The sequence below is a fragment of the Saccopteryx leptura genome, chromosome 3, assembly GCF_036850995.1.
Source record: "Saccopteryx leptura isolate mSacLep1 chromosome 3, mSacLep1_pri_phased_curated, whole genome shotgun sequence".
Taxonomy (NCBI): domain Eukaryota; kingdom Metazoa; phylum Chordata; class Mammalia; order Chiroptera; family Emballonuridae; genus Saccopteryx; species Saccopteryx leptura.
In genome coordinates, this window is record NC_089505.1 from 332,672,069 (window position 1) to 332,698,629 (window position 26,561).

The window sequence follows — 26,561 nt, forward strand, 5'->3', positions numbered from 1 at the left end:
CCACGATCGCCTCTCCACTCACATATCTGGTGCTCAGTTGGCATCAATGGAACAGTTGAGATTGTGCCAGAAATCTCTTTCCATAAAGAGGATAAGACCTGATGTGCAAGTGATTATTAGGTAGAGGCTTAATAATGTCTCATGGACCAAACTGCATTGGCTCAATATTATCCTGGAGGAAACTATGTAAAGGCAAATACCAGGTGTGCTTTCCTAGGGGCCTCCGGATTAACATTCTCCTCAATCTCGAGATCCTAAAACAGAAAACTGAAGTCATGATGCCTCATTTTCCAAATAATCAGACTCAGAGGTTAAAACTCTTTTTCCCAGGATTACATCTAAATGGTAAATGTAAAAAAAAAAAAAAAAAGTATCAATTCATGTTATAAATCTTTTGCACACAGGCAATATGTCAAAGGTTTGTTATGACCTTTTACTATATCTCATTGCCATCTCTTTACCTTCAAACTACTTTCCTTCCTATCCTTTGTCCTTTCCTGATTCTCAGTAGCCACATGTGAGCGACTCTGAATGTCTGTGCTTGGGGAAATAACAGTGCAGAGTCCAAAATTGTATGTGTTTTGTAGCATCATCTGAGTAGTAGATATTAAATAATATAGTATACCTCAGAAACTCATTAAACTTTTCAAAGAAAATACACTTGCCTTGTGATGAAAACACTTTAAAAGACCTGTGACTATAAGAGGAAAATTCTCCACTTTCTCATCTTCACCAGAATGACAAGCCAGCCTCTCTCCCTCTCTCGCTCGCGCGCTCTCTCTCTCTCTCTCTCTCTCTCTCTATATATATATATATATAAGCTGACTCTCTTTCTTTAAGCTTGCTATACTGTATTGAGTTTTCTCCTTCCCCAGAAGGAAGGAAATGGTTGAGTCAAAGAATTAAGTTACTAGGAACTTTTGAGAAAGATCTACCAGAGCTGGACTCAAATTTACAATATCAAGAAATTGTTTCTAATATTAAGTGAGGCTTGAGGCATTTATTTTGAAGCATATTAATTTATTCATATATACATTTAATTTACATTTCAACATTCATTAAAGACTAAAGAGTTTTTAAGAATTTTTCAAAGTCCTGTACTGAGGCATTGGCAATCTCTTTACAAAATATTTCATCAGGCCTTGATACCAATTTGTCCAAAGAGATGTAGTTAGGCTTCACTGGATCATACTGTGCTCTTCCTAAATAGGTCAAAAACAGATGTCTTTCTTTGACTTTAAACAACCTTGTATTAAATACCTACAAAAGAAAAACAGTTTATCAAGTTGAGTATTGAAAGATGAACTATTAAAATGTTTACATGGCTGAACAGGCTAACAAACAAAGTATTGAGCACATGCTCAGTAAATATGCTAAATGCTCAGGGTTTAAACCTTGTAGCTTCCACTAAGAAATAATGATTAAAAAGGGACTCAAACTCACAAACAGAACAATTATAAAAAATTAAGGACTACAATGTAGGCAAAGAACCTTGACTAATTAATACAGAGACATGGGAGAAGTTGCTAACATTCTCAGGCTCCACTCCAAACCTACGTAATCAGAAACTTTGAGAGTGGGGCAAGTCCTCCAGGTGATTCACATGCCTGCTGTTTGAGAACCAAAGTTAAAGACCAAGGGCTATGGCATCAAAAAGTGTGTAAGACTTCACAATCTGTGAAGTGGCCCCCTTCTTTTTTAATTCCTGCTGCTCCCTGACTCATATCAAAATGAAGTGAACTGGGCCTCTAGGGGAGCAACTAAAGAAGAAAAGTACTGAGGAGGATAAAACTCCTGAGGAGGAGAGTGAGTAGCAGCATCTTTAAAAAGGCATCAGAAGTAAGCTAAGTCCCTACAGCCAGCGGCAAGAAAAAAGGGAGAATTGGGATATCAGGCCAGATTTGAAAGAGCCCTAAGCTGAAGAGACAGACATCTGTGAGGCACCCTGGCAAGGCCCAAACGAACCACATTTATTATTAGGTCCTTCTCTTGACTATATTTAAGGTACACTGGGAACCCGCCACATACACATAACCTGGTGTCATTCCTTACGTTCAAGTGGAAACAAAATAATAACAGATCACCTAGAGGGACATATGTAAAACAATTGTTGAATACTAAAGTACAGTGACCAAAAATGTATGATGTGTTAATTCAACATGAGATTGGCTTGTTTTTGTTTTGTTTTTAATTTTTATTGATTGATTTTAGTGAAAGAGGAAGGGGAAAGGCGGGGGGGGGGGGAGGAGGGGCATGGATCTGTTCCTGTATGTGCCCTGACTGGGGTTGAACCAGCAACTTTTCCATTTTGGGATGATGCTCTAACCAACTGAGCTATCTGGCCAGGGCTAGAGATTGGCTTGTTTTTGAACAAAACATCTTTTTTTCTCTCTGAAAATCAAATTACATGCTGTTGTGCCTTCATTTTGGTAAGTAAATTTCCATTACTGCTCATAAAAATGTGGGAAACTTCTAGATGTATTCCTTTAGAACAATGATTTTCAACCAGTGTGCTGTAAGAAATTTTAAAATGTGAAATACTTGACTATTTAGCCAGGGTCACTGACCTGTTTTCCCTTAGATTGTCATATAAAAAACAACAACAGCCAATATAACAGTAGCCATCTGGTGTAAATTAATCAAAATTATACCTATTTTTTGATCAGATCAACAAAAATATATTATTTTTAGTGTGCCACAGCATTTTTGTAATTTATGTGTGCCATGAGATGAAAATGGTTGAAAAACCACTGCTTTAGAAGTATGACTCTTCTGCAGTGGCTCTTGGCTTATAAAATTATCATATAACATACAGACAAGACCATAAATAACTCTGAAGCTCCCAACTATTCACTATAAATTTCCAAAATATAATGACACTTTAAAGCATTTATATGGCTTATGACCAGATATTATGTTACTTCTCCAAAGGTTCAAGGTTACTTTCTTAGAGATTTGGGTGATCATCCCAGTCCAAAAGCCATAGCTCAGATTGGCTTTTTCTTTTCCATTTGTTGATTATTAATCATCAGGGGCAACTTTGCCATTGTCAGAAAAATTTCATTCTGTTAATGATCCATTAAATTATCAGGGATTGAAACAAAAGCCAGGCATGAAAATTACTGATTCCCTGTTTCCCTAATGTGAACTCAGGCTCTGCCTTTGGAGAAGCACACAGTGGAAGAAAAGAAACATGGGTTTAGGGGATCCAGAATACATCTTTCCTTAGCTAGTGATTTCCTCGTGTCATTACCCTACTGTTTCTGTTATTTGTTACTGCTTTGAAATGACTAAACTAACCATACCCCATACCTACTAAGTTATAGTTTTCCCCATTTTAATTATAAAATAGATATGCCAACAATAACGGTTATTTGCTTGAGAAATGTATAATAGTTTCACATCAGACTTTTTAAAGCATCTGCTAAAAAATTAAAGTATATAGTAGTTTCCTCACATCCTAATATCAGTTAATGTATTTTTCATTAATGCGTTTTATTTTTGTTTTGTTTTTTATTTGCAAGCGAGTGAAAGAGAGAAACAGACAGTGGGAAGGGAGAGAGATGAGAAGCATCAACTCATAGTTGCGGCACCTTAGTTGTTCACTGATTTCAGTGATTGCTTTTTCATATGTGCCTTGACCAGGGGGCTCCAGCCAAGCCAGTGACCCTTTGCTAAAGCTAGCAAACTTTGGGCTCAAGCCAGCAAACATGCAGTAATGTTTATGATCCCATGCTCAAGTTGGTGATCCTACGCTCAAGCTGGTGAGCCCACACTCAAGCTGGCAACCTTGGGGTTTCAAGCCTGGTTCCTCAGAATGCCAGGTCGACACTCTATTCCCTGTGCAACCACCTGGTCGGGCTTTTTTCCCCTCCCCAACCCCAGCAATACTACCAAGACCTCTAGGAGTCTAAGAGTCTCAATATGGAAGCCATAGTTCTCCAACTGGTCTTTCCAGAGTCTCAAGTTTAGGGTGCCTCAAATCTGTGTTTTTAAACGTGATTTTAATGCATCTGGTCAAGTTTATAGTTTCCTCTACTTGTAAAGTTTCTGTCCATCTTTGAGATGCCATTCATCCTACTGACAATTCAAATGTCACTTCTTAGAGTGGCAACACATCCTAGTTAAGGGCATGGGTTTTTAAACTTGACAGCCAAAGTTCTAATCCTATATCTACCCCTTGTTACCTGGGTAACCTTAGACAAGTTACTAAACTTTTCATGGTTACATTCTTCATTTATAAGATAGGGATAATAGCAGTGCCTACTTCATATGGTTGTAAGGATTAAATAAATTAATACAAGTAAAGTGGTAAAGACAGTGCTGGCACATAGTAAGCATTCAATAGCTGTTATTATTTCTATGATTTTCTTACCTCTTCTGAATTAAATTAATAACTCTATAAGACACATGTTAAGATTCTAACTTTATGTAAAGCAATTAAATTTTTAAAACCCATCTTCCATGTGAGATTACAAGTTCCACAAGAACACAGGCCATGTCTGATTGCTTTTTGTACCCATAAATCAGAATCTCTTTTCATGCTTTAACTGTCTCTGAGTTATTTACCAACCCCGGGAAAAACCAACTGCCATTGGTTTTAGTTGAAAATTGCTTACTTTACAATTGTTCTATAAGCCAAATATGCACCACTGAGGGCTTCTAACACTTTTTATAATGAATACATATGCCTCTGATAAAACAGAAAAAATTCTCTATGAAGGGCCCATTTACAGTGAAGTATGATAGGTAGATAAACACTGCTATTTGTGAAGGAATTGGACCAAATGCAATCTAGTTCTGAGTTTTATTAGTCATTTCTTTTGCCCATTTTTATATCTAGAACACATGTAGCAAATGGAATAAAGGATCACTTTAATGAAATTCAACCTTCCATTTACCCAATAAATACTTAATCTACTCCCATGACAAACCAGAAAGGATGACTTTGATAAAATGCAATCAGTTTGTTCAACAAATATTTACCTAGTACCTAGTGATTGCCAAGTACAGTTCCAAGCACTGGAGATTTACCAGTGTATATAAATAAGACAAGACCTCTGCTGTCAGAATGAACATTCTTGAAAACAATCAGATAATGTCACTTCCTAAGTAAAGAACAGGAGAGTCTGATTAGCTTAAAAGATATAATTAAGGCTTTGTCTTGATAGCAAACTTGAACTGTTTTACGCTTTGGTAGGAGATCATTACAACATGGCTATTAACTAATGAATTTAGGTAGACTGTGAATAAAAAGCAAGCATAACCCTGAAAGGAACTTTAAGGGAAGCAATCTCTTTCAAATTTAAGTGGAGAAAAACACAAAAAGAGAATACATTAGATTGCAACAGGCATAATGAGGATCAAGTAAAAAGTACAGGGAAATGGATTCATCACTTATTTCTTCTCTTGAAATGAACATGTGTGCCCGAGAAGTTCTAAATGTCTCACAGACCATGCCTCCCTCTACTCTGTTTGTGAGGTGTGTTCTTTGATAAAAAGATGGGCAAAAGAAATATGACCTCCACACAATTCTCAGAACTAGACTGAATTTCGTTTAATTCCTTTACAAACAGCAAGGCAGCTTCACAAGTGAACAGCGTTATGCTGAAGGGCAGCCCCAGATGGAGGTCAGGGACAGCTCTTATAGAGAGTTGTGCACATTACCTGTGGGAATCTGACAATGATGTGGTGGGGAATGTTCATCACATTGTGCACGTAATCGAAAGTCTCCGTAAGTTTCCTTTTATTTGCAGTTAACATCTTTGGGATTTTGGTGATCATATGTTGAATTTCATTGTGTTTAAAACCTAGTTCAAGCTGATAAACCTAAAAAAAAAAAGGTGGTAAAATCATAAATAAAAAAAAATAGAGTTGCAAAATCATAAATAAAAAAAATAGAATTGCTATAAATCACAAAGAGAAAGTTATCTTGGTACTATGCAGAGGACACATTGATTCTTTTACAATTTAAAATAAGGACAATAAAATCTGGAGCCAGCTATGGTAATGACCTCAAGGGATCATAGCTTCCTACTTCTGGAGCAACCTGAATTTTAAACCCCGCTCCAGAGAATGGCTACTCACAGCAAGATGACCATCAGGAGGATCCAGAAGGAGTGGTTATGATTAAAAGACAGAATGATGGTGGGCATGGGAGACCTGGTCAGGCTATCTTTACGGGCCCCACCATACAGACCAGTGTAAGAATTTCAAACTGCTTTTTGAGCCTCTGCTCCCAAGTGTTATCTGAAAAACTACATGTCAAAATTCCAGACAGAAATAAAAACACTAAACACCGAAACACAGGCTCAGCCTGCTGAGTGCAGTCCAGTACCTATGTGCCCCCCAAGCCCCTGCCTGCGTCACTCCGCACGCTCTCCCCACTAGGCTGAAAGCTCCAGGAGAGCAGGGACTCTCTCCCTAGCGTAGGGCATGGGCAGCTGCTCAACAATTTTTACAGCTGAATATAAAACACTTTAAGCACCTCAGAAAATAGGCCTTAGATAATTTCAAATACTACTACAGCTTTGTATACTAACTAGTCAGCTGTTCTTGGCGCTGCATGATCCTCTGAGAGAAAAAACAGTGAAGAGTGTCTGGTATATTTTGTGACAAAAATTAGAGCTGGCAATTGGCAGGCCAAGGAGAGCAATGTGCAGGCCACTATTCTTTTCACAGAAGTCTTTTGGATCCAGCCTCCAAAACTCATTTCCCACCTGGGTGACATTTACACAGACTCTCACGAGGACAACGGAAGCAGTTTCCAGGGACCACCCAGATACCTGGTCTACTCTAGGATCATGGCCGTCAGGTCTGCAAGGTGAGTTACTCATGCAACATCTGAACATATGACAATATTATCAACTAAAACACAGTGCTTGCTGGATATTTAGTAGAGCATTTTCTAGTTTCATCTTTTTAGAAATAACTTCATTTATAATACAGTTTTCTTTAAGATGACAATTGTGATATTTATCTTCTTTATAGGACTTAAACACTAAAGAAAGAAGCTGATTTCTCAAAAGCTTCAAGTCATATTACCTTCATGTTTTCTTTCACGGGCTCCAGACTTCCAGTCAGTAGCCTTGGGAGACGAACTACCAGCTCTCGAGTCTATAGTGATAAAATAGTCAATCATTACTATATATGCATTCAACTAGTTTAGAAAACCAAAGCATTACTACACATACAAAACTAAAAATGACCCAGTCAGAAAAGTGCTAGGAACCCCACAAATATATAACACTGCTTGAGGAAAAGCAAAGACTAAAACAAAACTTAAGGAAGCAATTAGATGGAATATTATAAAATAGTACAGCTAGCAGGCTTATTCGTTCACACCTGTTAGAAACATGAGCTTTAACAGTTGCTAAACATTGCTGACATGGAAATATATAAATTCCCCTTTTTGTCTTTACCTTCTTCACATTAAGTTCAAGTTCTTTCTGAAAAAATCCCAATCTGTTATCCAGTCTTTCCACTGAAAAATTCAGCAAAAACGGTGCATTTCTGACCATGTGTGTGATATTTGCCTTACTGAAATTTTTTGACTGTAGATAAGCCACTCTAAAGAAACAAAAATGCACATACATTATGAACATTTACTAGTGTCAGGTTACTTTCCAAAGCACTAGTCAGGTTACTGTTTTTAAAAAGGCGCCCGCGCACACACACACACAAGGGGGGGGGGGGGGAGAGATATTAAAAAATAACCATTCTAGAATAATGATGCAAATATGGTTAAGTCAAGCTCAACTCTAGTACGGTTGCCATTTACACTTAACACCAGAAAATAATTCCCTGAATTTCAGTAAATCTGACTTATTTTGTTACTTGGTTTAAGAATTTTTTTTGGTCTAAGAACAGAAAATACACAAATTAAGAAAATAGATTCAGAATTCTTTTACAAAGACTCTCAAGTTCCCTTAATAGAATTAAAAGTACAGATAGTATGGTATAGTAGCCAGGACTCTGGAGTTAGACTAACTGGGCTTGAATCACAGGCCTGCCATTTAAACTAGCTACATAATCTTGAGCAAATTACTTAACCTTTCTGTGTCTCCCCTATAAAATGGGGCTATTAGTAATAGTACTGTATAATATTCCTCTGTAATGGCTCCCAGGGATCCCCACCTCCTGGTATGCATGCTTCTTCAGAATTAATCTTGAGCGGTAAGGGCAAGTTGGTTTCTGAATGGGAAGGAATTAAGTGTTCCAGATAGCCGGGAGGAGCAGATCTGGACACGTCAGGTTGAGTTTCCTAGAATCATTCTTTCTCTCCCCTGTACTGAATGCAAATCCCATGAAGGGAGAGAGTGTGACTATCTTATATGACTCAAGTCTAACTCAGTGCTTTGCATGTATAATAAGGGCTCATATTGTTCAATATAAGCAATGTAATAGAGAACTGCAAAAGCCCACGAAATGTAGTAAGGCTCAAAATCAGTGTGAGAATAGTCTGGAATTCAAAGTGTGAACTTATTGCCTGACCAGGTGGTGGCACAGTGGACAAAGCATTGGCCTGGGATGCAAAGGACCCAGGTTCGATACCTCGAGGGTGCTGGGTTGAGCACGGGCTCACAGACATGGATCCCTGGTCGCTGGCTTGAGCAAGGGGTCACTGGCTTGGCTGGAGCCCCTCTCCCCCGGTCAAGGCACTCACTAGCTTGAAGGCCCAGGTCACTGGCTTGAGCAAGGGGTCACTGGCTTGGCTGGAGCCCCCCCTCCCCCGGTCAAGGTACATATGAGAGAGTAATCAATGAACAACTAAGGCGCCCTAACGAAGACTTGATGCTTCTCATCTCTCTTCCTGTCTGTCCCTATCTGTCTATCTCTTGCTAAAAACAAAACAAAAAAAGTATAAACTTACTGACACGGATTCCATTTAATTTTCTGTGGTTTACTCAATCCCAGTATAATTCTTATCTCTTCGTGTCACCCCATTAAAAGTTTAACTTTCTAAGTAAAATTATTAAAAAAAGAATTTTATCTCACGGTCAAAATGAATTCATTGTACTGATATCAATAAATTCTTTGAATGTTGAATGAGGCACAAAGATGTTTATAGCAGTGCTTATTGAAAGCTAAAAAAAGAAACAACCAAAATAACTAACTTACGGGAATGATTAAGTAAATTATACAATAATCTGTAAAGAGAATGTCAATTGTTTATCATCAAAATATGGCTAGTAAAAAACATAAAAATTCACTTTCTTACTTTTAAGTGTACTCTCAGATAATTCTGCCATTTGTTAATGGATTAAAAAAAGAAACAAACAAACAAAAAAACCTTCCAATATCCAAAGAGAAATAGTTAAGTACTAACTCAGCTAGAAGTTTTTATAGTTTTTGTTTTCACATAAAAATAATAATGGAAAAAAAAATAATAATGGGCTGTGGAATTAAAACAAAACAAAAAATGTTTTAGATTCTTAATTTTGACCCAAGAGGGTCTAAACAAAACAGTGACATTCATGTTCATTATCTTAATTGATTCTTATATAGCTGTGACAAAAAATAACTCACACATATATTTCCTTCATAATAATAACTCCTTGGGTTATATGAGAATCCCTCTAAAAATCCTACCTGGTCTTAAGATTTTCAAGATCTTCAGAGAAGATGGCATAATTTTTAGTCAGGAATTTTCCCAGCTGGTTATCCTCTAGACCCAAATCTTTAAGAAACAGGAGTATTTGCTTAATGTCTTTTTCAAAGTCCAGTCTCAGAATGAGGTTGGCTGCATCTGGATGCTTTTCTATCTTGGACAGGTCCACTCCTATAATACATTAAAAACACGGTTTGACGATAACTGCTTAACTCAGTCATTAAACTTCATATATAGAAGCTCAAGGAATTAGTGATGGAGATTAACAGCCTATCTGAAGGAGAACTGAGATAGGTCAGCAGAAACCTTAAAATATTTTAAAACCAAATTTATTATAGAAATAAAGATAAATTAAAATGAAAAGTACAGTATGTAGTTCAAAGTCATATATAGTGGAAAACAGTACACCTGGGACTAAATTTCCACACAAATTCACTAAGTCATATTAGGACCATCATCACTACCTATGGTTCTTGAATAAATATTATTTGAAGGATGCTTATGAGTCCCTAATTAGCTCCACAGTAGTTACTTACCTGGTACATAATTCTATAGAGTAATGAATCATATGAATAAACTGTTAATCTAGGCTTTAAAATGTTGTTTTTATCATCTCCTTAGTTGTAAGCATTATTTTAAAATATGCTTCTAATCCCTTCCATAGGAGGAATAAAAACATCCTCTACCTTACTCATCACTGTAACCTCTAGGTCTTTAGCACAGAGACAGGTACCTTGAAGGAGCTCAAGAAATGTCTCTGTGAGAACAGGTGAGCCTGTGTACAGCCTTCAAGTACACCACAAAGCAGAAAGAATACAACCTTCAACCTTCACAGATTCTTGTAATCTTAGGTAATCTAAGTAAATTAGACAAGGGACAGGAGAGAAAGAATGAAAAGGAGAAATATCAGGTTTTTATTTCAAATCATTCTTTGATTATAGCCATAATTAGATGTCAGCATTAATTAGGCAGAGAATCAAAGTAACCTGTAATTCAAAATCCTCATGAAAACTGAGCATTCTCTTATCTTTTTCCTTTTATTTGACTTAAAAAAAAGATAAACAGGCCCTGGCCAATTGGCTCAGTGGTAGAGCATTGGCCCAGTGTGTGGATGTCCCAGGTTTGATTCAAGTCAGAGCACACAGCAGAAGCAACCGTCTGCTTCTCTAACATTTTCTCTCCCCTTTCTTTCTCTCTCTCTTCCCCTCCCACAGCCATGGCTAGACTGGTTCCAGCGCATCAGCCTTGGGCACTTAGGATGGCTCCAGGGAGCCTCTGCCTCAGGTGGTAAAAATAGCTCAGTGTGAGCAAGGCCCCAGATAGGCAGAGCATCGGCCTCAGACAGGGCTTGCCGGGTGGATCCTGGTAGGGGTACATGCGGGAGTCTGCCACTCTATCTCCCCTCCTTTCAGAAAAGAAAAATAAACAAATAAATAAATAAAGTAAACATGAATAGAAAAGGCCTATTCTTTATCTTTAGAGTAAACATTTGAAAACGTAAAATCTTAAGTGTAGACACAGACTTCATATTCATTAACATATTACTTCAGATTAAAAAGAACTCTCAAACTGATTTCCAGATGTAATGTTACAGTCTTAAATATAAAAGCAATAAAATAAAAACATTCTTTCTTTAATGGTGTCCACAACTAGGAAAATTATAATTCCATATTTTAAAATCCAAATATAATTCTAATGTCAAGTTTCTGGATATTAAACAGGTATTGATATAAGATGGTCAAAGCCAGAAAAGTAGATTACAGATACACACAAAATGAAGACCAGAAACAGATTCAGGATGAACTAAAATCTGGCATACAATAATTAATGGCAGTCTATTCAACAGGGGGAAAGAAAAATTCATTTAGAATATAATGAGACCACTTGAAAAATTAACCCTTTGAGTAGTATGAACGTTCATGTACGTCCTCATTCCTCCTGACCATCCAGAGTACGATCAATTTATTTTAAAAATGTGTAAGGCAACATTAAAAAAGGCAACTATATGTTCTTCTTGTTTCCATAAATTAGTTACCAAACAAACACGATTGTAAGTTAATAAAACTAACTGGAACTAATTTCATTTTTTGAAAAAAAAAAACTCACTCCCGGGGTTCAGTGAGCATAAAAAAAACTCACTACTCAAAGGATTATAGAAAAATAAGTAACATTTTTGAATGCATGAATAAATATATTAGAAACTAGTTCCAAAAATCTGTGCTAAATGGGGGAAGGCATGCTTTAAAAATAACATAAAGGGCTCAGACTTCAAATTGAACCGAATACTATGGCTTCCGTGTGTTCAAGCGCCTTGCTCTGCGTGAGCTGTCACATCCTATGCTGAAATAGAAATCCTGAAAAGCTGCTTTTGAACAGCAAGAGGAGAGTAGAAACTCAACAGGAGGGCACACTACTGTCAGCACAGATCACCTGGGCTTACTCACAATTTCATTAACTTGAAAAAATAGTCACTGAACCTGACCTCTGGTGACTCAGTGGATCAAGTGTCAACCTGGAACACTGAGGTTGCCAGTTCAAAACACTGGGCTTGCCTGGTCAAGGCACATATGGGAGTTGATGCTTCCTGCTCCTCCCCCCTTTCTCTCTCTCTCTCTCTCTCTCTCTCTCTCTGTCTGTCTCTCTTCTCTAAAATAAATAATTAAATAAATAAATAATGTTAAAAAAATAGTCACTGAATGCCAACTTTGGATTAGGCACTTCTGGTAGGCTTTGGGATACATAAAATGAATAATAAATGTGATTCTAACTTCTATGTGACCACAGTCTAAGTTGGCTTTATCCCATCAGCTCAGTAACTACAAAAACTACTGCTGTGCTCAGTTAGTGCTACACATATTTATTGTATTAATCAGGGTCTGGCAGGAAAAAGAAATGCCCTAGAAAGTTCAAATGAAAAACTTTAATGAAGGGATTCTATACAGTGGTTTGAGCCGAATAACAGAAACAAGGGCATCTAGTGCTAAAGAGACAGGGAGAAAAAGTATTACCAAAACCAAGAGGGAAGCGATTAAGAAAGGGTTTCTCAAGAGGCGCTGTTGTCATGGAGGAGGCAGTTACATGACCCAAAGCAACGAGGGAACCAGGAAAACTCCCTCTGCTCCTGCGGTGCCTCCTACTGGCTCAAGCAGCCCAGCAGCCGCATGGCAAAGGAACCCTAGTGCATAGATGTTAGCCTCCTGGGATGCAGAACAGGCAGACAAGGACAGAAAACAGATAGAAAACGATCCCTAGAGTCTTCAAAAATACTGCCTGACATGCAATCATCTCTCATAATACTGTCGTTGAAGTTACCTCTAAGATGTGCTGTCAGTTATCAGCATATAGATGAAAGAATGGCTCAGATTCCACAGTTCTGAGGAAAGGGAGTGAACCAGGTCATGTTGTTATCTTGTCTCATCCACAGCACCGATCCCAAGGGTGGGAAAGAGTTCGAAAAGGAAGGAGACGGGCTTTCCTGCTTGCAGCAGATGGCATCTTTCTCTCTTTGAACTCACAGAATACTTTATTTGTATCTCTTATATAGGACTTATCACTTTCATCTTTGCATTCTAGTTATTCTTTTGAACAAAATGTATATTTAGATGCTTGTGAGGTCTTGAAGTTTCTTGAGAACTAAGGCCATTCCTATACATCTGGGTAACTTGCACAAGGACAGATGAGTAAGTAAACTGTAATGTTATTACAGCTGGGACAAAACCGGGAGGCGGTGAGCCAAGAAGAGGGTCCCTTTGTTTGGAAGGTCAGAGAAGATATTTTAGAAGTTACATGAACTAGAATTAAGTTTTCCAGTTTTCAAGCTGGCCAACCAAAAGAAGGGTGGCAAGCGGAGAAGCTAAAAAGGGTAACTTTGAAGCCATGGGAAGCTTTGAAGGATTTCAAGTAGGTCACTGACATAGTCAGATTTGCATTTTAGAAAGAGCACTATTTGTGCTACAATGAACAGGGTAGGAACCCTTTTCATTACTTAAAGGTAACCACCATTAAAAAAACCACCACAGAAGCACATGAGATAAAAAAGATAGCAACAGAGGAAAGATGTATGGAATACAACCAAATAAAAACAAAAGATAGAAAAAGGAAAGAGAAGGTTCAAACAAGACACAAAACTAACAGAAAGCAAGATATAAAATGGCAATAGGGAACTCACAAGTGTCAATAATTACATTAAATGTAAACGGATTAAACTCACCAATAAAAAGGCACAGAGTAGCAGAATGGATTAAAAAAGAAAATCCAACTGTATACTGCCTACAGGAAACTCATCTAAGTAACAAGGATAAAAACAAATTCAAAGTGAAAGGCTGGAAAACAATACTCCAAGCAAATAACATCGAAAAAAAAAAAGCAGGCGTAGCAATACTCATATCGGATAATGCTGACTACAAGACAGCAAAAGTACTCAGAGACAAAAATGGCCATTTCAGAATGGCTAAGGGGACACTGAATCAAGAAGACATAACAATTCTTAATATATATGCACCAAACCAAGGAGCTCCAAAATATGTAAGATAGCTACTTATTGACCTTAAAACAAAAACTGACAAAAATACAATCATACTTGGAGACCTCAATACACTGCTGATGGCTCTAGATCGGTCATCCAAACAGAGAATCAACAAAGACATAGTGGCCTTAAACAAAACACTAGAGCACCTGGATATGATAGACATCTACAGGACATTTCATCCCAAAGTGACTGAGTATACATTTTTCTCCAGTGTACATGGATCATTCTCAAGAATTGACCATATGTTGGGCCACAAAAACAACATTAGCAAATTCAGAAAAATCGAAGTTGTACCAAGCATATTTTCTGATCATAAAGCCTTGAAACTAGAATTCAACTGCAAAAAAGAGGAAAAAAAAATCCCACAAAAATGTGGAAACTAAACAACATACTTTTAAAAAATGAATGGGTCAAAGAAGAAATAAGTGCAGAGATCAAAAGATATATACAGACTAATGAAAATGACAATACGACATATCTATGGGATGCAGCAAAAGCAGTGATAAGGGGGAAGTTCATATCACTCCAGGCCTATATGAACAAACAAGAGAGAGCCCAAGTGAACCACCTAACTTCACACCTTAAGGAACTAGAAAAAGAAGAACAAAGACAACCCAAAACCAGCCGAAGAAAGGAGATAATAAAAATCAGAGCAGAAATAAATGAATTAGAGAACAGAAAAACTATAGAAAAAATTAATAGAACAAGGAGCTGGTTCTTTGAAAAGATCAACAAAATTGACAAACCCTTGGCAAGACGTACCAAGGAAAAAAGAGAAAGAACTCATATAAACAAAATCCAAAATGAAAGAGGAGAAATCACCACGGACACTGTAGATATACAAAGAATTATTGTAGAATACTATGAAAAACTTTATGCCACTAAATTCAACAACCTAGAAGAAATGGATAAATTCCTAGAACAATACAACCTTCCTAGATTGAGTCAAGAAGAAGCAGAAAGCCTAAACAGACCTATTAGTAGAGAAGAAATAGAAAAAACCATTAAAAACCTCCCCAAAAATAAAAGTCCAGGCCCTGACGGCTATACCAGCGAATTTTATCAAACATTCAAAGAAGACTTGGTTCCTATTCTACTCAAAGTCTTCCAAAAAATTGAAGAAGAAGATAGGGCCACGACAATCAAAACAGCATAGTATTGGCAGAAAAATAGACACTCAGACCAATGGAACAGAATAGAAAGTCCAGAAATAAAACCACATATATATATAGTCAAATAATTTTTGATAAAGGGGCCAAGAACACACAATGGAGAAAAGAAAGCCTCTTCAATAAATGGTGCTGGGAAAACTGGAAAGCCACATGCAAAAGAATGAAACTGGACTACAGTTTGTCCCCCTGTACTAAAATTAACTCAAAATGGATCAAAGATCTAAACATAAGACCTGAAACAATTAAGTACATAGAAGAAGACATAGGTACTCAACTAATGGACCTGGGTTTTAAAGAGCATTTTATGAACTTGACTCCAATGGCAAGAGAAGTGAAGGCAAAAATTAATGAATGGGACTACATCAGACTAAGAAGTTTTTGCTCAGCAAGAGAAACTGATAACAAAATAAACAGAAAGCCAACTAAATGGGAAATGATATTTTCAAACAACAGCTCAGATAAGGGCCTAATATCCAAAATATACCAAGAACTCATAAAACTCAACAACAAACAAACAAATAATCCAATAAAAAAATGGGAAGAGGACATGAACAGATACTTCTCCCAGGAAGAAATACAAATGGCCAACAGATATATGAAAAGATGCTCATCTTCTTTAGCTATTAGAGAAATGCAAATGAAAACTGCAATGAGATAGCACCTCACACCTGTTAGATTAGCTACTATTAACAAGACAGGTAATAGCAAATGTTGGAGAGGCTGTGAAGAAAAAGGAACCCTCATACACTGTTGGTGGGAATGTAAAGTAGTACAATCATTATGGAAGAAAGTATGGTGGTTCCTCAAAAAACTGAAAATAGAACTACCTTATGACCCAGCAATCCCTCTACTGGGTATATACCCCAAAAACTCAGAAACACTGATACGTAAAGACACATGCAGCCCCATGTTTATTGCAGCATTGTTCACAGTGGCCAGGCCATGGAAACAACCAAAAAGCCCGTCCATAGATGACTGGATAAAGAAGATGTGGCACATATACACTATGGTACTACTCAGCCATAAGAAATGATGACATCGGATCATTTACAGCAAAATGTTGGGATCTTGATAACATGATATGAAGCGAAATAAGTAAATCAGAAAAAACCAGGAACTGCATTATTCCATACGTAGGTGGGACATAAAAGTGAAACTAAGAGACATTGATAAGAGTGTGGTGGTTGGGGGGGGTGGGAGGAGGAAAGGGAGAGGGAAAGGGGGAGGGGGAGGGGCATAAAGAAAACTAGATAGAAGGTGACAGAGGACAATCTGACTCTGGGTGATGGGTATGCAACATAATTGAACGATAAGATAACTTGGACTTGTTGATCTTTGAATATATGTATCCTGATTTATTGATGTCGCCCCATTGAAAAAATAAAATTATTTAAAAAAAAAAAAAGAAAGAGCACTATTAGAGAGATTATCAGGGAAATATTGCTTATAAGCAGACTATCAAGTTAGGAAGCTCCTAACTTTTCAGTGAAAAACAAGGACCTAAACTAAGGCAATGACTCGAGAATGAGAAGCAGATGGGATGGGTTTGAAACAGACCCCTTACTTATCCTATCTTCTCAATCCTCCAGGAGAAAGGTTTATCATTTCGGAAAATCACAAAAGAGAAGTACCAGACCCAGGGACAAGGGGAAAAGCAGAAGGCTGCAGTAAGGTGCTAAACTCAAAACAAGAGGGCTAAGTACAAGCTTACAGTGAGATCCCCTGGCTGCCTTCAACTACCCCAATCCAGGCACAACTGTGTCAGCTGAAGCTAAGATACTTACGGAGCAGTCCTCGAGAGAACCCATCAAAATCAGGAGGCTTGTAGGCTCCAGGAAGAAGGTCGGGGTCGTGGGGAAAAGGAATAAATACACCATTTGACAGGGTTAACGGTAGGAAAAACTGAGAGGCCACTGATAGGTGTGGGAAAATGCAGACCAAGGAACAAAGAAAACTGATAATCAAATGAAAAACAAGGCAATTATTAACCATGGAATAATGAAAAGTTTTTTAAGAAGGAAAACAATCCTAATACACTACCTGGAAAGCAGTGAGCAATACTTAGGGCCATAATGTAATCAATGACTAATGATTTACCTAAAACTTGTTAATATAACTATATTGGGAGAACTGAATAGAATAGGGAAAAAATATGCGTGTACATACAAAAGATTAATTGATATCTAAAACTGATAAACCAAGCAACAGCACTATAAACTACAAAAACATTTAGAGGTTAAATACAAACAGAAAGAGCTATAAAAAATAGATCCTCTGGGAAATGGGGTGCTACCTCAGAAAGGAGGAAGTGGGGAGTAGTTTTTCTAGAGACCTTTCACACTATTTGACTTCTGTTCATGTGTATGTATTATTTCGATAAATATTACAAACACTTAATTCAAACAGTAAAAAGAGAAATGAAGAGTACACTCCAGAAGTACCTGTAGGTTATTCAGACTCACCTAGAAGTACCAGCTTCTGCAGAGTCTCAGAATGATCCACATAGTCTCTAAGTGTGAACGAAAACGGGGGCAACGGAGGGTCTGCGATAATCTGAACAGCTTCCTCCTCGGAAACTGGCTGCAACGGAGAAAATGGAGGCACGTCGTCCAGTCCTTTGAAGTCAGCCACGTGGAAAGAGAGAAACAGTTAGCTCTCCAATCTGTACACTTAAAACTATTTATACAAAAACAACTTCTTCCCTACTTGGCTTATTCTTAAATCTTGGGGATCATTTCAGTATTAAACGTTTAGATCCAAAATTTTCTACTTTTTATTTTCTTTTTTAAGACTTTATCCATTTTAGAGAGAGAGACAGAGAGAGAAAGGGGGGAGGAGCAGGAAGCATCAACTCCCATATGTGTCTTGACCGGGCAAATCCAGGATTTCAAACCAGCAACCTCAGTGTTTCAAGTCAACGTTTAATCCACTGAGCCACCACAGGTCAGGCTCTACTTTCTAATAAGAAAGGTTAAAGCTATTTAGAGGTATCAACTATTCTTCCTCCAATAAATTTCTTGGTCAATTTCTATTTCATCCCATATAAATCCCTTCTTTCCCCTTTGCTTCACTTTTAATGAACAGTTAAGAATGCTAAGGAACAACTATTCTTTCAGTACATTGTGAAAAAGAGATAGTATCTACCATAGCTTGTTAACTTGTACACAAGTACAGATTCTACCAGCAAGAACTGTACGGGTTAAAGCTATCACATACTAAAAATGTCATTTTAATTTAATCCCTTTTCTCCAAGTTATTATCAAATGTCTTTAAGAAAACTGGTTGTGTTTCTACCACCTGTAGTCCTTTGCTAAATGACTTTCTAGCAGTCTTGATTCTGAGGTTTTGTTTCACCTTAAACGCAGTATGGAAGATACTGGAAACTACAACTTACCTAAAGCTAAGAAATCAAGACGTGATTTTGTTCTGTTTTTGCTTCGAATCATTGTAATTTCTCATTTCAATTAGCCAGCCTTTCCTCCTAGCCCCCAACTCCTATCCCCTCATTGTCTTTCATATTCTACTTAACCTAATATCTCATTTGCAGTGAAATATTCTTGCATGGTCTGACTGGTGGTGGACCAGTGGATAGAGTGTTGACCTGGAACGCTGAGATCCCCAGTTAGAAACCCCGAAGTCGTCAGCTTGGCGGAGGGTGTGCCAGCTTGAGCATGGGGTTCCTGGTTTGAGCATGGGATCATGGACATGATCCCAAGGTCGCTGACTTGAAGCCCCAGGTCCCTGGCTTGAGCCCAAGGTTGTTGGCTTGAGCAAGTGGTTACTAGCTTGGCTGAGTCCCTCGGTCAAGGCATGTGTGAGAAGCAATCAACGAATAACTAAAACGAAGCAACTATAAGTTGATGCTTCTCATCTCTCTCCTCCCTCTAAAATAATCAATAAAGAAATATTCTTGCATAGAAATATTCCTAGAATAGGAAGTACAGCAGGGAGAGGACTGGCTAAAAGGGGGTGATATAATTATTGTATTGATTGATTGGGGTAGTCATTACATAGCTAAATGTGTATGTCAAAATTATAGAACTGTGCACACCAAAAGGATGAATTTTTCTTGATATAAATTATACCCTAATAAACCTATTACCAGAAAAAAATTTGAGTCTAAATTAAGTATGTTAGATAGCAAATGTTATATATATAGCTATAAAATAATTTTATAGATATTAACCTACAAACCTTTTATCTTAGCAAAACAGGTATAATAGAAATAAACTAATAGAACTGGTATTGTTATTTTTCCTGTCAGGTACAAAATATGACTTGAAATAGGCTAACAGTATAAACAAGTAGTTTATTCAAATGACCAAAGTGGGGCAAAAGGGATTTTTCCAAAAGTTCAGAATTACCTTCTAGAGAAAGCTCAGAATCAAAGTTGGGTATCTTTTGTGTCTTTTGTGACTGCTCATTCATGAAAGGAAGCATGGTGCTCTGGGCAGAATTAATCTCTTGCCTACTTGATTTGGTAGACTGGGAACTATTGTTCCATACGGGAGAAGTCCTATAAGTCTTAAATCCCCTCTGGAGAAAGCAATTGTCAGAGGACGTCTGACGCTGAGCAGAAAATCCATGCAACAATGTTTTTCCTGGCCGTGGAAAAGGATTTTTGAGTTGTGTAGCAGTAATGAAGCAATTCAATTTAATTGAGTTGAACCATCTGGGTATCTGTTGGGCTGACAAGGCCATTTTTCTTAAAGTAGCCTACACAGGACATACATAACCATTAAAAAAAGAGAAACGTATTTTACTTAAATGTTTAAAACAATATTCAAACAACAAAAAGACAAATTGAAAACTATTTAAAAGGTATTTAATAAATTTAGATGACTAAAGTCCTCAGATGTTTCCTAAGCATAAGAAAACCCAAAAACAAGGCAGTCTCATTTATGAACCATAAGACAGGAACTTCTGAACTGAAAAAATAATGATATACTTTACAATTAAAAAAAAGGGCAAAAGCACTGTAAGAAAAATATTTAAAACAAAAACCTGTAAATATTCAAATTATAGCTTAACCCAATAATATCCGTTAATGTAGTAATATCTGTTAAAGAAAATAAGGTGATGCAATTAAGTGTTCATGAAACTTGGTTTGAGAACATTTAAGAAACAGATTGCTGACCAAAACAACACTGAGTTATGCAAATGTATTTTGTGTATATACAACTGACCAGTGAACAACATGGGAGGTAAGGGCACCGGGCCTTACCACACGCAGTTGAAAATCTGCATATAACTTTAGACTCCTCCAAAATTTAATTACTAATAGCTAAATGTTGAACAGAAGAAGCCTTATCAATAACATAAACAGTTGATAAATATTTAGTATATGTATTACATACTGTATTCTTAAAGTAAGCTAGAGAAATGAAAATGTTAAAAAAAATCATAAAATACATTCACAGTACTATACTGTATTTATCAGTAGCATAAGTTTACATGCTAAACTGTCAGCACCTAAACTGTTATCTTATGATACAAAAAATTGTAGATTTTATATGTATTACTAACACTAGACATCAAAAACACAGATAACATGAAAAATAATTTGCCTTTATTAACAGGTATAACGATTCATGCATTGGTAACAAAGAAGCACCAATATAACTCCTTTACAGTTATCGATTTTCCTAGTATAATCGATGATTGTGCTGATAGGATATAACAATGAAAAATGCCTATAAATTTTTTTATGGTATACAGTATTAGTTACATTCATAATACATGTAATATTAGAAACATTGTTACATTCTTGAAAATAACCACTTACCTGTGATGCTATGCAGTTTCTACAATTACTGGAGAGAAAAGGAGGGAGGGAGAGAGGAGATACTTTATGGTGATGTAATTCTTTGAAAGCAGTTATAAAACAGTCAGAACTGTAACACATTGTTAATTTTATATTAAATATTATCCTCCTTAAGGCTATGTAGGGATAGGCTATCCATTTTCATATGAGTTTTACAAATGATAATCTACACAATGAATACATAGGCAATGATAAAACAAAATGTCTCATATAGTTCTTACTGAACAGTTATTAGATTTTCACAGAAAGACATGCACATACATACACAGCAGGTAAGTTTATAAAGTACAGAGCAAGAATATTTACTATTCATTAGGTGGAGGAGGAAGAAAAGGTCTTCCTCCTCATCTTCCCACTGAGGGGGCTGAGGAGGAGGAGCAAAAGGAGGGTTGGTTTTGCTGACTCAGGGGTTGCAGGTGCTGAAGAGGTGGAAGAGGAGGCAGGAGAGCAGGCACATTGCTGTAACTTTATGGAAATATATTTTATTTTCTGACAATTTTGCTTTTTCTTATCCCTAAAATTGTTTCCACACAGTTCCAATTCTTCTTTCACTGTTTGCTTCAGTTTCAGTGTCCGCATCACAGAAGGGTCCATGTTGTATGTTGGGCAAATAAGTTTGTAAAAGTTGTGTTGATTTTACTCACTTTGTTAAAAATGGCCGCTGCCCACATGAAACTGCTAATTACCTTCCTGCTTGGGAAGGGGCTTTGTTATGCTAGTGTTGCTGGAGGAGGGGTTTTGCACCAGTTTTAAGAAGCCACGTTTTTGCAGTTTGTGCAGAGAGAGGGCAGAGTGCTAAAGGAGAAAGAAGCAGCCAAGATGGGAGGTTGCTAGAGAAGCCAGTTTGTGCGGAGATGGAGGGAGATGTGCAAATGGGGAACTAGAGGTGACTGAGATTGGTGGGGGCCTTTGATTCTAGGGAAAACTGGAAAAGATTCTCCTGGTTTTGGAACAGGAGAATGTGTGAGTGGGTTTTGGTGCCCTGTGTGTTTATTGACTTGCCTGCTGGCGCGAGGCTAGAATAAAGGAGTGGCCCACCATTTTTCGGCTCCATTGTTTCTTTACCGTCTGTCTGAATCTAACGGGAACCTGTACCTGCATGTGCATGGCTGTGATGGCAACTACTGGCTGTTCATCGTAAAGGAAGTCAAGGAAGTCGGAAGCAGTCTTGAATAATCAAACCTTTCTGCTAGATTGTCTAATGCGTTTGTTTGCTGGCATTGCTCCTTCTACCATCTTCTCATCTCCTGGTATAGGTTCAGAAGCACTCACCTCCATCAAGTCATCTTCTGTTAATTTCTTTGGTGTGGTGTCTATTAGCTCTTGAATTTCTCTTGAAACCCTTTAGCTCCCTTCTCTTTCTTACTAATAAATGTCCTTTGCAGTGTTTTTTTCCAGGACACTTTCTCCTGTATTAAAAACTTTTTCAGGCAGATATCCTTTATAATTATTTTCTTAATGATATCTGGGAACTCATCTCCTGCCCCTTGTTCAGCAGAAGCTGCTTCTGTTACTTTGATATTTTTAAAGCCAAATCTCTTTTTAAAATGATCAAATCATCCTATGCTGGCATTAAATTCTCCAGCTTCAGATCCTTCACCTTCCTTTTGCGTTAAACTGTCATATAATAAATTCGCTTTTTCTCAAATAACATCCGAGTCTATGGGCATGCTTCTCTTATAGCAATCCTGCAACTATATAAAAGCTGCATTTTTTTTTATTCATTTTTTTAGAAAAGAGAGAGAGAGAAGGGGGGAGGAGCAGGAAGCATCAACTCCCATATGTGCCTTGACCAGGCAAGCCCAGGGTTTCAAACTGGCGACCTCAGCATTTCCAGGTCAACGCTTTATCCACTGCACCACCACAGGTCAGGCCTAAAAGCTGCATTTTTAATACAAGATAAAAAGGTATTTTGCAAAAAAGTATAAGGTTTTTGTGCCTGCTGGCATAGTTCCAGTGACTTCATGAATTTCCTTTTTTTTTTTTTTTGCAGTGCTCTGTATATTGGATTCTTTTATCTTGACACGTAGAGCAACTGCAGCTACAGATCTCAGTCTATAGTACACATCAAGCAATTCAGCTTTTTCTTGTAATGTAATAACTTTCCTGTTTCTTGAGAGCACTTCTAGCATCACTAGTGGTACCCTGTATGGGTCCCTTAGTGTTATTCAAGGTTTATGGTATTACATTAAACACAATGCAATATGCAATTTTCTGGAGAGGAACTGCTCATGTGGAGACTATTAGCGTCACACTACATTCTAAGCAGATACTTACTCTTAAACTCAAAAGTGGATGTTTGCAACACTTGAATTCACTGCAATAGCAACACCAGCTAGCTACTAAATTATTACACTAGTGCAGTATGTACCACAGTGATTTTCATGCAGTTATAATACTACATCTTTACATTTCTCTTGATTATGGCTGCAAATATTACCATGTACAGTCTGTAAGTATTATGTGCACAACTTTTGATGTTTTAACTTTTTAAAAGATTTCTGTAATTTTATTATAGTATGTGATAAAACAAACTAGTATCTAATATATTTTACCCATTTTTGACATAGCTTTTTAATTTTTTTCAATATTTCTAGGCTATGCTTTTCATTTGCAAGTTTACTCAAATTGTCACAATTCTGCAAAATTTTTTCCAATATATTTATTGAAAGAATCTGCATACAAGTGGACCTGCACAGTTCAAACCGTGCTTTGAAGGGGCAACTGTACATTAGTCACCAAGTAAAAAACAAGAAGAAATCTACTTTGTATTAAATGAATCATCAAAGTATTATCCTTGCTATCTAGGTTACTTCTTGCTTTATTCTCAAGGCTAAACACTGTTGATTATTTCACAGATAAAGTTGTAACTCAAAAGGGAATTGAAGAAAATCAGTTTCATCAAATTCTGTTTGTAGGAAAAAAAAAAGCCTTAAAAAAAGTCATAATTAGAAAGCAAAATGAAATACATAGACAAGAAGCAATGAATACATGTATATTTATGATGGAAAACAGTTGCTTTTAAAAAGATTTTTATAAGAAAAGGCTGATAAAAGGTTGGAAGGAATATGAAGGAATTTATATTTAGCAAACTTAAAGGTAAGTTTGGTGCGTACATAATTTCACTTTAAATAAATTAATACATAGAAAACACAGCCTGGTGTCCAGGATATGGGAAATGTTCCACAAATGTTACCAATTACTATTATTGATTACACAGCCAAATATAAATGAATCAATAAACTTTTTACTTTGTTTTTCTATGTACTGAAATTAGACTTGTTTTATGCTCTGAATTAGCCCAAGTTTACCACTGAACACTCTGGAGAGGCGGGGCACTGACTAATACATGTCTACATACGCAGGCTCCCAATCGGAAGTAAAAAATACTTTATTTAGAGAAGTCTCCTGAAAGGGATTTGTAAAAAGTGAAAGTCGTACTGTCATTCTGAAGTGTTTTTGAAAAAGAAGCATACACGACAGCTTGTGAGACTGATAATTTTTATTAAATTTTGTTAGGAAATGAGCGTTCAAATCTTGTCAAGTTTTCCCTTCAACTTACAACATTCATTCTTTGCATAGCAAAGTCATAAGCACTGAATTGGAAGCCAGAAGACCTCAATTAGGCTACCTTGACAAGACTAAGTTTCTTGAGGTAGTCTAGCACAATGTTGGTCCCAGAGGCGGATTTAACAGCAGGCACACTGGGCTAGTGCCCTGGGCCACTACTTCTGAAGGGCCCCGCAAAACCCCAACTTTACACTTTTTTCTAATGACACCAAGTTTGGTTTCATATGTGCAATTTTAACATTAATAATACATAATCTTTTATTTATTTAAAAATATGGTTAACATGTTTTTTATTTTCTTTGTCTCTTTTTTTAAAGGGCCCAATATTTTCTTCTGTGCTCGTGGCCTCAACTGACCTTAATCCACCTCTGGTTGGGCCCATGAGGGGGTTCAATACCACTTTTTTTTTCTTTTTTTTTTTAGCACACGTGAGCAACAGACAGGGACAGACCTACAGACAGGAAGGGAAAGATGAGAAGCATCAACTTGTTGTTGTGGCACTTTAGTTGTTCACTGATTGCTTTTCTCATTGGGCGGGGCTCCACCCATAACCCCTTCTGCAAGCCAGTGACCACGGGGTCATGTCTATGATCCTATGCTCAAGCCAGCAAACCCGTGCTCAAGTCAGTGACCTCTGGGTTTTGAACCTGGGTCCTAAGCTCCCAGGTGGATGCTCTATTCACTGCGCAACCGCCTGGTCAGGCAATAACCAATTTGTCAATAACGCATTTTAAAAGCTTACAGGTCAGTAAGATGATTCTTATGGCCCTATTAAAATGTTTTGACTTTTATGTTTACCTACTTCAAAGCAAACTCCTGAAATTCCAAACTCACTCTGAAGCCTTTCCAGGCTCAAATTAATACTCCTCCCACATAAGGCAGATTAGCTTCTGAATTCCATCCATAGTCATTAAAATACCTTTATGTACACAACTCATGATTATCCTTCTATTCTTGTTTACAGGCATACTATCTTTTCTATATCATTTCACTGCTATGGGTATCTCACTAATCGATTAACTGTTCCTTCAGGAGAACAGGGTCTCATCTCCGGATTCACCCTCCCAGTGATTATTCCCTTAGCCTTGCAGCGTTCCAATGTTCGTTGGGCTGAAATATATCAATTGCAACTGTGGTTAACTCATGTGCCTACAAAGTGGGTAAGACATTTCCCATGTATAAAAGCCCTACTTGGTGATAACTCTTTTCTAACACAACTCTCTCCTCACGAATCTCAAAGAAAAAAACCTTTAAAGAACTCTTTAGTCCATTAAAATATTACATACTTCTCAATTATCTGCCTTAGTACTTCGTTAGAAATACGAATTGACACCGAAATGCTGTTTTTCGAGGGTCCAATATTTCTACCCCTGCAAGGCTAATAAATGAGATGAAAGACGGCATCCTAAGTAAGCCGCTCGTCGTCCCCCGCCCCCCACGCCATTTTATTAACTCCATTATAGTCATCCACACCGACCTTCCGCGAACTCCGCAAAGCGCGCTAATAAGCATGGTTTTGGTCTCATCAGTCAGGGGTAAAAACAAAACAAATCACCCTCTCTTCTGGGCTGCGAAGACCTAAGAAGGTCATGGGGCCCTCGGACTCGGCCTAGCCTCGGGTGGGTCCGGATCCAACCCCCGGCAGGACAGGGCCCGTGCGCTCCATCAGCTCTCACTTTACCTGCGGCGAGGCCTAGCTGGCTCTTGCTGTTTGTTTCGCAGTGGCTGTCAGAGTGGCAGGAAAGCGCGTCCCAGGCGCCACCGCCCCGACCTCAGCTCGTGGGCCCACTGGGCGGGCGCCTCGCTGCTGCTTCACCCACGTGGGCTGCGGCGGGAGTGGGCGAGACCATCTGAGAG

The 26,561-nt window shown here is 37.6% G+C and overlaps 1 protein-coding gene across 2 annotated transcripts; it reads right to left on the reverse strand.

Annotated features, from left to right (window-relative positions):
* Positions 1-1,000: 1,000 nt before the first annotated feature.
* On the reverse strand, positions 1,001-26,539 carry MTERF3 (mitochondrial transcription termination factor 3). 2 transcript variants are annotated; one of them, XM_066372474.1, is made up of 9 exons: positions 26,386-26,539; positions 21,096-21,123; positions 19,675-20,026; positions 17,773-17,925; positions 9,592-9,781; positions 7,422-7,569; positions 7,045-7,116; positions 5,668-5,829; positions 1,001-1,260 (listed from the first exon to the last, which is right to left on the reverse strand). In XM_066372474.1, exons 3-9 carry the CDS (start codon positions 20,009-20,011, stop codon positions 1,066-1,068), a joined length of 1,257 nt encoding a protein of 418 aa, XP_066228571.1. In that variant the 5' UTR covers positions 20,012-20,026; positions 21,096-21,123; positions 26,386-26,539; the 3' UTR covers positions 1,001-1,065. The 2 variants fall into 2 exon arrangements, with proteins under 2 accessions (XP_066228571.1, XP_066228572.1); XM_066372475.1 differs by lacking the exon at positions 21,096-21,123.
* Between the last annotated feature and the right edge of the window lie 22 nt (positions 26,540-26,561).